Below are 12,748 nucleotides of genomic sequence, written 5' to 3'. Positions count from 1 at the left end.
ACCCTTGCTCCCTTCTCACATCTTCAGGATTTGTCAAATTGAAATTGCACTTGCTGTAGAAATGAACAAAAATTTACGTTCATAAAATAAGTGCCACCTTCAAAGGCTTATACACATAACCAAAATGTGAAGAATATAATACCTTTTGTGGATTTGAAATCTAGTCCTCTAAGCTCAGGGCAAGAGAGGTGTCTGTTGGATTGTTAAGTATTTGTAAGTAGATAGATCTGACCCATATTTACAATAGTATTACCCTTTGCCTTAACTTGCTATTTATAATACTTGGCGTGTCCTTCACATATATCTGTTTTAATAGCACGCTTGCTTGTAACTGTCTTTCTCTCTAACTAGACTTGTGGAAGATGAAGAGAGGCATTGGACTGATGAAAACATTGATATGGTAGCTCTGAAACATTTCCCCAACATAGACAAAGAGAGAGCTATGAGCAGACCCATCTTGTACAGCAATTGGCTGTCAAAGGTGAGGGGTATTTCAATAGAAGCCTTGCCATTGACAGTTGCAGACACTAAGTATCCTGTTAAGGGTGAATCTTTGCCCACCAGTTCACTGAGGCAGCACTCCTTCTAGTGTACTAAGCGCAGTCCATACTATGATAGAATTTACCTTTGACAATAAGGATTGCTAACCATTTGAAGTTGGTAACCAAACACATTTGACGCAGCATGTCATGATGGGTTATCCAGCAAATAACAGAATCTATCCAGGTACCAAGGAAGTAGAACTGTGAATTTGAAGGCAGAGCATATACCCAAACTGGGACTTCTCTACAGTGCTGAGGGTAACAATTGCAGAAAGTATCCTGTGGTCTTGGACTAGTGCAGTTAGGAGATGTAGGTTGTCTCTTTGGTTTGTTTAACAAACAAGCCAATGGTGTCTGTAACCACACCGGATAACTAATGTCTCAAAGAAGTGCCATCCACTGAGTTACAAGCTTCATTTCCTAGCATCCCGGGATTCCTTTGGTCTCCCAAGTGTTGTTAGTCAGATCATTGTGGAGCTTGACCTGAGATATGACCCAAAGTGGCATGATTGAATATGCTTGTACTCCACAATCCTGTATCTAGCTGTATGCTTTCAGAACAATAAATGCCTATAGTGGTCTCATAATGAACAATGTCTGATCAATAAACTGTTCATGGCCTTAGATCCCCCTCCCTCCCACTGCCCCAATCCTTTTATATGGCCTCAACTGTTGCAGCTCACTTCAAGAAACAATTGTGTAATGTTAATATGTGATCGTAAAGCTCTGAATGTTTTAGGGTTTGCTTTTCAGTATCCAAGCAGGAATTCATAAATCTAATTCTGTGCTTTCTGGCTAAATGCTCTCCTGTCTGTTTAGACTTATGAAAATGCACTTGACGTACATGCACCCAGTATATTAGATAACATAACGCAAACCAGTTGAGCCATATGTGTATTCTAATCAGGAAGTTGCAGTGATGGTAAAAGTGCCAAGGAGGAGCACAAATAACTATCCACCTGGGAATTTTCTGGCACTTATGGAATATACTGACTTGTATTGCCTCTTAAAGTAAGCAGTAGATCCTTTAAATGTCTTGCATTACAGTGGCTCTGCAGACATGATGCATTTTCTGTTTGTGCATCGATTTTAAATGCAGCATCTGAACTGGTGTGCAAACTAGTTTTTTAAGTTACGGTGAAAGTCTGAACTGCACTGCTAAGAGGCACAGCACCAGAACTCGTAGCCAAGGGGGAGTGGGGTGGGGACTAAAGTAGCTTTGAATCTTAATGGGTTGTCTAAACCGTGCAAGCCAGTTCCCAGGTGCCTGTAGAAATTCTGGGCAGCTCAGCTGCTTGGCATGTAACATTACAGGCCCTGCCCGTAGCACTTACTACATCAGCACAGGGACCCCCTCAGACTCTATCATCAATTCTTGAGTTGGGAATTTGTCACTCCAGCCCCTATATCCAGCACAGAGGGGTCAGCAGGGTGAGATTCTCTCCCTTAGTCTTAAATTCTAGACTGTTAGATCTCCTCTTGCTTACATATTGGCCTCCTTATTCTAGGATTATATCCCAGTGGATCAGGAAGAGCTAAGAGACTATGTAAAAGCCAGGCTGAAAGTGTTTTATGAAGAAGAACTTGATGTGCCACTAGTGCTGTTCAATGAAGTTTTGGATCATGTGCTAAGAATTGACCGGTAAGCTGAATTTCCAACTCCTGGGTTTGTCTAGTTTGAATTTTAAACCAAATCTGTATTCAGACTAGTCCAGAATGGCGCACCAGTTTGTTCTGGTGCTCTACTTGGGAGAGGCATTCTGTAAAGGGGGCATTGCAAGGTTGGAATTGTAGCAGTAGACTGAGAAATATTGCCAATGGTCACTTCAGTGTGCCCCCAAACCAGTCACCGTACAAAAAAAAAAATACAGGTTAAGTTTGCAAGGAAAGGAGGTTTGGAAATGTGGTGGCTAATTCACAATTTATCAAGCAGTGCATTTACTTGAAGTACTGATCTCTTTCAGAATCTTCCGCCAGCCTCAGGGTCACTTGCTTCTCATTGGAGTTAGTGGAGCCGGGAAAACTACTCTCTCACGATTTGTGGCTTGGATGAATGGCTTAAGTGTTTACCAAATAAAGGTTGGTTTAATTCTATCACTCCACAAAAAAATTGACTGTTAAAGCTTTCAGTTGTCTTGCAGATATTCTGTCTTTGGTAAGATAAATGTATAAACAAGTCATTGAGGGAGGATAAGGGCTAAAAAAGATCGGTAACTATTGCTAAATCTTTATAGGTGCATAGAAAATACACAGGTGAAGACTTTGATGAAGACCTGAGAACGGTCTTAAGACGCTCTGGCTGCAAGAATGAGAAAATAGCATTTATAATGGATGAGTCAAATGTACTGGATTCTGGATTCCTGGAGAGAATGAATACTCTTCTGGCCAATGGAGAGGTAACTTGAGTAAATCTGTATAAAGTAGCAGTTTTATGCAGGGAAAATCAAGCCTTTAAGAAAAATATACTTATTTCCTGGCTTAGGTTCCTGGTCTCTTTGAAGGAGATGAATATGCCACCCTTATGACTCAATGTAAAGAGGGAGCACAGAAAGAAGGTCTAATGCTAGATTCACATGAAGAACTGTACAAATGGTTCACCAGTCAAGTTATTCGCAATCTCCATGTTGTGTTCACCATGAACCCATCTTCTGAGGGCCTGAAGGACAGAGCAGCTACTTCTCCAGCTCTCTTCAACAGGTAACTTATATATTCTGTTTGGGAACTAACCTACAACAAAGTGTCTTAACACTTGAGGTCTGTCTTTTTTTAATTAAGAATATTGTTAATACTCTCTTGAAAAAAGAAAGTTTGGAGGTTTTCATGTATGTCTTGTCCTGTCTGCAGGTGTGTCTTGAACTGGTTTGGAGACTGGTCAACTGAAGCACTGTACCAAGTTGGCAAAGAGTTTACAAGCAAAATGGATCTTGAGAAGCCAAACTACATTGTGCCAGACTATATGCCAGTTGTGTATGATAAATTACCACAGCCGCCATCACATAGGGAAGCTATTGTAAATAGCTGTGTATTTGTTCACCAGACCCTTCATCAGGTGTGTTCTGCCATTCTACTTGGATCTCTAATGTCATGTTCTAGTGGACTGACACACGTTCAGTGCAAGAATGTTGCCCCGTGACAGTTTTGAGTTAAAAAAAAAATCTAGATTTTTATATAATCCTAATCTCTTACGTATACAAACTTTTGACAAAATCCTTTTCCTTTGGAAAGGCTAACGCTCGTCTAGCAAAACGGGGAGGCAGAACTATGGCCATCACACCACGTCACTATTTGGACTTCATCAACCATTATGCCAACTTGTTCAGTGAGAAAAGGAGTGAGCTGGAAGAACAGCAGATGCATTTGAATGTTGGTCTTAGAAAGATCAAGGAAACTGTTGATCAGGTACGTACCTTTAAACTTTGCTTTTTCATATAAAATTAGAGCTATTAAACATTTTAAAACTGAGTTTAGTCTGTATAGACTCTAATCTTATAATTCATGTCAGGTGGAAGAACTGCGTAGGGACTTGAGAATAAAGAGCCAGGAGTTGGAAGTGAAGAATGCAGCAGCTAATGACAAGCTGAAAAAAATGGTGAAGGATCAGCAAGAAGCTGAGAAGAAAAAGGTGAAATCAAAGCTTTCTTTACCTTTTGTACACGTACAGTATATTCAGAAATCTTACAGGTTACACGATCTTTCTCTTAGGTTATGAGCCAAGACATTCAAGAGCAGCTGCACAAACAGCAAGCAGTAATTGCAGATAAGCAAATGAGTGTGAAGGAGGATCTAGACAAAGTCGAACCTGCTGTCATTGAAGCTCAGAATGGTAAGTCAACACTGACAAATAACTACAGCATGCCTTCCTTTAGGGGTTTGGGCTGATCCAAAGGCTCTTGAAGTCAGTGGGAGTGCTTCGATTCGCTTCAGTGAACTTTGGGTCCATCCCTTTATCAGCAGTATCTTAATCTTTAGTGTGGAAGCCGTAGGACTAAAATAGTTCACTAGCACTACTGAGCTTCCAAACTTCCCATTATTGCTACCATAGACTTGCATTCTAAGCAATATTTTTATTAAACTTTGAGCAATAAACTATCTTAATGGTTCACTGTTTTTTGCCAAGCTTTGCTAGATTTACTTACTGTCTTTCAGTATATCAGGGCATATTAGAATAGGAACTCCTGAAACAGGAGTAGGTCAACAAACACTAGGAAATTTCTGGTGTGCAGTAATATGGTCCACATAGTCTACTACAGCACGCTAGCTTGCTGTGCACTTGCACCCCAGCTTGTTTCTCACGGTTTTCTAGACAAGTCCCTAATGTGTTCTGTTTTGCTGGTGCTGCCTCTTAAGAGATAGCAGTGTCCAGTTCATGGAATTAGTGATTTAATAAATGCTACATAAGTATCGTGAATAGAAATACTACCTACAACTTATTTACTCCAGAGTTAGTTAGAATGGCTTATCAGTGGGTTGCATAAGAGGAGGAAGGACTTGTAACTCCCTATTTGCCTAGGTATACAGTCACTTGTTGTAGAGGCATCGCCTTGTTTTTAGGCTCCTTAACTTGTGGATTCAACATAGCTGCCAGGTGCAAATTCTTGCTCTTGTAGTAGTGCTCGGAAGCTTCTGAGAGTTCAGCTTGCTCTCTCACGTGAGAATACTGGTGGAGAGTTTTCAAAATGTGGAAAGCATTTGGTTTTTACAAGAGAGGTTTAATTCGTTTTAGATATGACCTGAAGCTTAAAAATCTCTCAACAATATCAATGAAGATTTAATTCCTGTCTTACTATTTTGCTGTCTTTTCTTCCTTTTTCTCCCCCAATCAATACTCTTCCTTTTTTCCCTGCTCCATCTGGCTTGACCACTGTGATTAGCTGTAAAATCAATAAAGAAGCAGCATCTGGTAGAGGTCCGTTCTATGGCCAACCCACCTGCAGCAGTGAAGCTAGCACTAGAGTCCATCTGTCTGCTATTGGGTGAAAGTACAACTGACTGGAAACAGATACGTTCCATCATTATGAGGGAAAACTTCATTCCAACTATTGTAAACTTTTCTGCTGAGGAGATCAGGTGAATAACTGCAGGTACCGAGCTACTGCTGGGAATAGAAAGAAATTGTTCACAAGATTTTCACAATAGAAATCTTACTAGTAGTCACAACTGGTGATGTTAGGGTTTGGTTTCTACCTCCCAAAAAGCAGAATTCACCTCATGTGTGCAGAATCTCCGCCTTTTATGCGGAGAACAAAATAACAAACTCTGTCATCTATTCATGAAGATGATCAGGGAGAAGATGTGCATCTCAGAGCTAAATTTTGCTCTTAAAATAAATTTTAAAGTATAGTCTGAGTAGCACCTACTGCCATCAGAGCACTGGGGTATAGACTATTCCCAGTAATTGAACTTAAATTTCTTTCATTATTTCCCAGCAGTAGCCTTAAATCCCTGATTGTTGCATGCTGAATACTTTTTTCATCCCTTTAATAGCTGTGAGCTCTATAAGGAAGCAACATCTTGTTGAAATAAGAGCAATGGGCAACCCTCCCGCTGCAGTAAAACTGGCTTTAGAATCAATCTGTCTCTTGTTGGGTGAGGAGACAAATGACTGGAAAAAGATCAGACCAGTTATTCTCAGAGATAATTTCATCAGCAGCATTGTCAACTTTAATACTCAAGATCTAAGGTATTGGTTTTAGTTTATCTACAGTAACTCCTCACTTAACGTTGTAGTTAGGTTCCTGAAAAATGCAACTTTAAGTGAAACAATGTTAAACTAATCCAGTTTTCCCATAAGATTTAATGTAAATGCAGGGGGTTAGGTTCCGAGGAAATCTTTTGTGGGCAGACAAAAGGCATTATATACTGTACAGCACTGTACTGTGGTGGGGAGGTGGCCCCGGCTTACCCCTGGGGCTCTGGGTGGGGTGTGAGATCTGGGAAAAGGAGTTAGGGTGCAGGAGGGTTCCCAGGGTGGGGGTGCGGGAGGAGGCTGAGGGCTGGGGCAGGCAGGAGGTGCAGAGCACTCTAGCTGGGGCAGCTCCTTTGGTGCAGGGGATATGCAGGTGGCTCTGCGCATCACAGCATCACCGACATGGCTGCGATTTTGGGAGCATTGTTTCTTCTCCTCTTCTCCCCCCCACCCCCCCGGGTCAGGCAGGGCCACCCAGAATTTAGGGGCTGCAGGGCCCTGGCCTGCAGCTCTAAAGCCCCTTTCGGAATGCGACCCTGCGAGCACGGGCCGGAGGACTCAGGAGGAGCAGGGGCAGCCAGCGGCCCGAGAGAAGCGGCGCTTTCCCCTTCAAAGCGCCACTTCTCTCCGGCCAGCTTTGAAGGGGAAAGCGCCGCTTCTCTCCAGCTGCTGGCTGCCCCTGCGCCTCCTGAGTCCTCCGGCCTGTGCTCGCATGGCCGCATTTCAAAAGGGGCTTTAGAGCTGCAGGCCAGGGCCCGCCCTGCAGCCCCTGCGTTCTGGGTGGCCCTGCCTGACGGGGGGGAAGGGGGGCAGCTTCCCCGCCCCCTCCATCCCAGAAAGTCCTAAGCGTTTGGTGGCGGGGGAAGTGCTGGGAGGGAGGAAGGAAGGGAGTGGGAGAAGGCGGAGAAGAGGAACTTGTGCCATGCTCCCTTGTAAAGTCAGCCAAACAATGTTATAAGGGAGCATTGCACAACTTTAAACAAGTATGCTCCCTAATGGAACAGTGACGTAACTTCGAAACAACGTTAAGCGGGAGGACGTTAAGTGAGGAGTTACTGTACTGTAGTAAAGGGGCAACTTCCTCTCATAACTCTGACACAGCATGTGCGCAAGTGTTGAATATGTCAATGTAAACATAACTCTTCTTTTGCAGTGATTCCATCCGGGAAAAGATGAAGAAGAATTACATGTCAAATCCAAGTTACAATTATGAAATCGTAAACCGAGCATCCTTAGCGTGTGGTCCCATGGTAAAATGGGCAATTGCACAGGTAACTCATCTGCAGTAGATGCGCCAATGTAGAATGCTTCAGTCTTATGTGGGAAATCAAACACCTAGTGATAAGTACTAGTTCTACGGTGCTGTAAATATGCAAGGACTCAGAATAGATGGACTTCCATCACTCGAAGATCTGTGGCATCTTGTCTAGCTTGCTATTGTAGAGGTAAAAACCAGAAATTGCTCTCAAGTGAATGTGTAGAGTAAGGTGCTGAATGTTCTTGAATACTCAGTTAATTCTATGATTAACAGGATTCTGCAGTACATTTCATAAGAACTTGTATGTAATGACTGCAACCCTACTATTTACTTTTCCAAAAGGTAGTTGAAAATATCTGTTTTCATAATAGTGACTAATGGCTGGTCTTTTTGCGCTGTAGCCAGTTTTGTGTTCACACAGACCAGTTTTTGTTGCCTGGTTTGATCTCGTTTCCCCGACCTGACAAGGGTGGGAAATGTTGTAGAGCAGTATGATCATGTCTTTCTGAGGGGAGGGCATCTAGCTCTGAAGTAATGTCAATGGCAAGCACAGATGGCATCTTAACCAACTTTGGCTTTGGATAGGGCTGGGTATTTTTGGGTGTGGGCTTTGTCCAAGGGTTTACAGGTGGGATTTTAGAAGCTTGAATAGAGTGCCATTATGGGAAAACAGGAGGGCTCCTTCAGTGGGGGCAGGGGCAGGCTAATCCCAGTGTGCAAGGAAAAGGATACACTAATTTGGTACTTAGCCCATAGGATAAGCTTCCCTCTTCTAGCCTTTCAGACTTATTGCAGTGTCTCCCCTGCCTTCATCCTACGCTCCCTAAGAGAGCTCTGGCATCATGGGCAATTGTCTCTGCACTGCACGATTGAATTTGAAATTTGATCGAAATCTGGAGGCGTCCCAAAGAACTTCTGTCTGTCTTCAGTGAGATGAATAGTGCAGTTGACACCTCTTGGCTGTTTCAGGCCACCTGCAGACTCAGAATAGTGAATCAGTTTAAGTAGAGGACTAGAAACTTAAACATTTTAAAATGAAAGCCCGAATACCTAAAATCCTGAGGGGTGCCCTCAATCCATACAAAATTATACTTGCTGACTTGCATGGTCCCAAGTCACGTGGTAAGTTCCATTCTAGAAAGTATCTAGAACTGACTGTTCACATGTTTCACAGCTGAATTATGCTGATATGTTGAAACGAGTAGAACCCCTCCGCAATGAACTACAGAAACTGGAGGATGATGCCAAAGACAATCAACAGAAAGCTAATGAGGTGGAACAGATGATTCGTGATCTTGAGGCCAGTATTGCTCGCTACAAGGAAGAATATGCAGTGCTGATTTCAGAGGCTCAAGCAATTAAGGCGGACCTGGCTGCAGTTGAAGCAAAAGTGAGAATACTTAAAGTACCATTTTGTCCATTTTAGTGACTTTTTTCTTTGATGTTTCAGGGGGTAGGAGTAGTGGCTTTCAAACATTCTGTACACCTTTCTAACACAGAATGCTTTAATGGCCTCTCTACACAAGTTTGCTTTTCAATATGTTTCATCCTTTGGACTTCTATCAATGGTCTGCAAAGCTCTTTGTAAAACAGACCAGAGTGAGGATTACTCTTCCAGTCACTGCCTCATGCTGGCCACCCAATTAAATTGTCAATCTGTCTGATCAGGACTAGGCTAGTGTCTGGGATGTTACTCAAAACCAAGGAAAGCTAGCATAGGTGAAGCAAAGCCAGTCCTCTGTCACAAGCACAAAATTCACCCACTAGAATGATCAATTCTGTAAGTCTCAAATGTGTTTTCAGAGGAATTGTTATAAGCATTAAATAATCACAACTATTTTAAAAATATCTTGCAGGGTAACTGCTATATTAAAGTTCTCTTCAGACAAGACTAGTGAAGTCAGGTCAAATGATCCATACAAATGTCTTCTTATTTTTTTGGCTCCTTGAGCTGCACTGATGGAATCATAGAAATGTAGGGCTGAAAGGGAGCTCAAGTCCAGCCCTCTGTGCTGCAGCAGGGTAAAATAAACCTAGTGCATTCTGGACAAGTGTGTGTCCAATCCACTTTTTAAAACGTCCAATGATGAGAATTCCACAACCTCCCTTGGAAGCCTGTTCCAGTGCTTAACTACTCCCTTTAGTTAGAGGGTTTTTCCTCATATCTAATCTATATTTCCCTTGCTGCAGATTAAGCCCCTTACTTCTCACCCTACCTTAAATGGACATGGAGAATAATTGATCAGTCCTCTTTAGAACAGCCATTAACATATTTGAAGAATTTCATGGTGGTTGTCTTTTTTTCTCAAGACTAAACATGCTCATTTTTTTAACCTTTTCTCATAGGTCAGGTTTTCTAAACATTTAATCATTTTTGTTGTCCTTCTCTGGAAACTCTCCAACCTGTCCACATCTTTCCTAAAGTGTAGTATCCAGAACTGGACACAGTAATCCAGCTGAGCCCTGATTGCTGTATAGATTGGGACCAGTACCTTCTGCGTCTTACTTACAACACTCCTGTTAATATGTTCCAGAATATTAGCCCTTTTTGCAGCTGCATCACATTGTTCACTCACACTCAATTTGTGATCCACTATAATCCCCAGAGCCTCTTCAGCCTAGCCAGCTAGATCCTAGCCAGTTATTCCTTGTTCTGTAGTTATTTTGCATTTGATTTTTTTTTCCCCTTCCTGAATTTCACTTGTTGATTTCAGATCAATTCTCCAATTTGTCAGGGTCGTTTTGAATTCCAATCCTATTCTCCAAAATGCTTGCAACCCTCTAGCCCTTTCCACTACCAGAACCGTAAAATTCACAGCCCAAGAATACCAACAACCAAACTTCCAGAGTTGTGCATGCACTCATAATTATTTTCTAAATATACGTAATTCTGAAAATTTGGGTCCAGAATCTGCTGTGTTGGGCAAACTTGTCTGTCCGTATTGGTTGCAAATGCGGTAATTATGGGAGCCTTCATTTTGAATAAAGATGTATAATATATTATATTGACCGTTCCTTAATTTCTAGGTAAACCGTAGCACAGCTCTCTTGAAGAGTCTGTCTGCTGAACGTGAAAGATGGGAGAAGACAAGTGAAACCTTCAAGAATCAGATGTCCACTATTGCAGGAGACTGTTTGCTTTCAGGAGCTTTTATTGCTTATGCTGGTTACTTTGACCAGCAAATGCGACAGAACTTGTTCACTACATGGTCCCATCACTTGCAGCAAGCAAATATCCAGGTAAAGATTGATCCACAGTTACTTATGTCATGACTACCAGAGGTGTTAACATTGATTGTAATGAATTACTGCTTCATAAAGGGGAAATCACAAGGTGTTCACAAAAGATAAAGATCTAATTTGATCAAACTTTGGGCTCTCTGGCCAACTAATAATAACGTTTTACTCTTCAGTTCCGTACAGACATTGCAAGGACAGAATACCTTTCCAATGCAGATGAGCGTCTTCGCTGGCAAGCAAGTTCTCTACCTGCAGATGACCTGTGCACAGAAAATGCTATCATGCTTAAGCGGTTTAATAGGTACTTCATTAGTACAATAAGTACAGGATGTGTGGGGTTAAACTTAATAATGGGATCGGTGCACAGAACTCCCACTGAAGTCAATGGAATTTGCGCACACCTATCAAAAGGAAAACTTGACTGAAACTTTATCATCAACCTGAATATAAATGCCTTGAGAGAATTTTGAGCACTGTCTGATATCTGCATAGTATCCGTGATAGCAAATTAAATGCAAGTCTTAATAATCTCCTTCCCTTGTGTTTATAAGCAAAACAACTTGCATTTTTAGTGTACTTCACTATTATACCAACTTAACTCAAACTGAAGCTGTTAGTCAGTCTGTATCGCTTGAAACAGTAAAAGTATCCTTTTGATAGTTGTATCTAGTTAGATAAACTGTTATCTTCTCCAAACAATGACCGTGATCCTCCATATTCCATTACGTGAGCCCATATTCTCAAAAAAAAAAAAAAAAAGATTTAGAATATTAACTCAACCTTAGTGGACTAACTGGCTTGTGTCAAAAGCCTTAAATCAGTCATATGATGGAAATATTTTTTCACTAACTTAGGTATCCACTGATCATTGATCCTTCTGGACAAGCCACAGAGTTCATTATGAATGAATACAAGGACCGTAAGATCACTCGTACTAGCTTTTTGGATGATGCTTTCAGAAAGAACTTGGAAAGTGCATTGAGATTTGGTAACCCTCTACTAGTCCAGGTTAGTCTCTTGATACATCAATTAAAAAAAAAAAATTGTAGTTACATTTCCCAGGAAGTACACTTGAAATCTTCACTTGCTGGGGCTTAGTTTTATTGCTACTTTGGCAATTGTGCTTTTCAGTATTAAATAAATCAAGGCCCTTGTGTAGACAATGGATCTAAATGCAGCAAAGACCATCTTCCTTACCTGTTGTTCTAACCACATTGCTCCCCCTCTCCTACAATATGAAGGTCAAATTTAAAGGCCTTTCTCAGCTGTGCCCCATGCTACTAAATAATTTGTCACCTATTATGTGCCTTCCGCTTCACCTGTGATTTGACTATCCACTCCCCTTCAGTGACTCTTTACACCCCATCCCTTCGGCATAGAACAGTCCTTACACTGATCTATAATGCTCCTGTTTTTTTTTTTTTTTAAATCTTAAAACTCACTTCTATGGATGTCTGCAGTAAATAGTGTTGAAATATCTGGGTTGGAGCAGATGGGAGAAGCCAGGTTGGCTTGATTAAAAAAAAAAAAAATACAAAAAGTAAGGCAAATGTACTTTTTTATATACATGCATACATCTGTCTAGAAATGGCACCTGTTTCTGTCGTATCCGAGCACCTCACAACACCTTAAGAAATAGGGATATGTTATCCCTATAGCACAGATAGGTAAAACTGAGGCACAGATTAATTTACTTTCCAAAGGTGTCGGTCTCCATCACCCTCTTATTGCTTGTGCTCTTAAACTGTGAGCTGTTAGATGCGGGATTTAGGCCCAATATTTGTAGCAATGGGAGCATCACTTCTGATTGGGGCCCCTTGGTGCTACTTATGTGATATCTACACAATGAAAACAGCAAAATCCAAAGGTATGTAATCCATCATCCAAAATGTCTGAATAGTATTTGATCCTAAAAATTAAACTGTGTATAGTTTATTGTATGGGGAATAACATTGGACTAACAGTAGTTACCCACATGACCAAATCTTCATGTGGATTACTACTAGACCTTTTCCCAAGCAG

The 12,748-nt window shown here is 41.4% G+C and overlaps 1 protein-coding gene across 2 annotated transcripts in view; it reads left to right on the top strand.

Moving 5' to 3' along the window:
• The window catches only part of LOC123368193 (cytoplasmic dynein 1 heavy chain 1), a 69,459-nt gene that overhangs the window by 41,611 nt on the left and 15,100 nt on the right, over positions 1-12,748 (top strand). Inside the window, exons 43-57 of one of the 2 annotated variants that reach the window (XM_045012774.1) lie at positions 352-481; positions 2,051-2,184; positions 2,507-2,621; positions 2,777-2,938; positions 3,025-3,239; positions 3,387-3,591; positions 3,768-3,941; positions 4,045-4,164; positions 4,245-4,365; positions 6,027-6,222; positions 7,382-7,499; positions 8,661-8,876; positions 10,514-10,726; positions 10,900-11,027; positions 11,581-11,734. In XM_045012774.1, coding sequence (XP_044868709.1) covers positions 352-481; positions 2,051-2,184; positions 2,507-2,621; positions 2,777-2,938; positions 3,025-3,239; positions 3,387-3,591; positions 3,768-3,941; positions 4,045-4,164; positions 4,245-4,365; positions 6,027-6,222; positions 7,382-7,499; positions 8,661-8,876; positions 10,514-10,726; positions 10,900-11,027; positions 11,581-11,734 — 2,401 coding nt within the window. Of the gene's footprint in view, positions 1-351; positions 482-2,050; positions 2,185-2,506; positions 2,622-2,776; positions 2,939-3,024; positions 3,240-3,386; positions 3,592-3,767; positions 3,942-4,044; positions 4,165-4,244; positions 4,366-5,413; positions 5,610-6,026; positions 6,223-7,381; positions 7,500-8,660; positions 8,877-10,513; positions 10,727-10,899; positions 11,028-11,580; positions 11,735-12,748 lie in introns of both variants that reach the window. The other variant, XM_045012773.1, reaches the window with a different exon arrangement.

This window comes from Mauremys mutica, chromosome 4 (genome assembly GCF_020497125.1).
Source record: "Mauremys mutica isolate MM-2020 ecotype Southern chromosome 4, ASM2049712v1, whole genome shotgun sequence".
NCBI classification, from domain to species: Eukaryota; Metazoa; Chordata; order Testudines; family Geoemydidae; genus Mauremys; species Mauremys mutica.
Note: the sequence above shows the minus strand (reverse complement) of the source record. Positions and strands in the feature narration are given on the sequence as shown.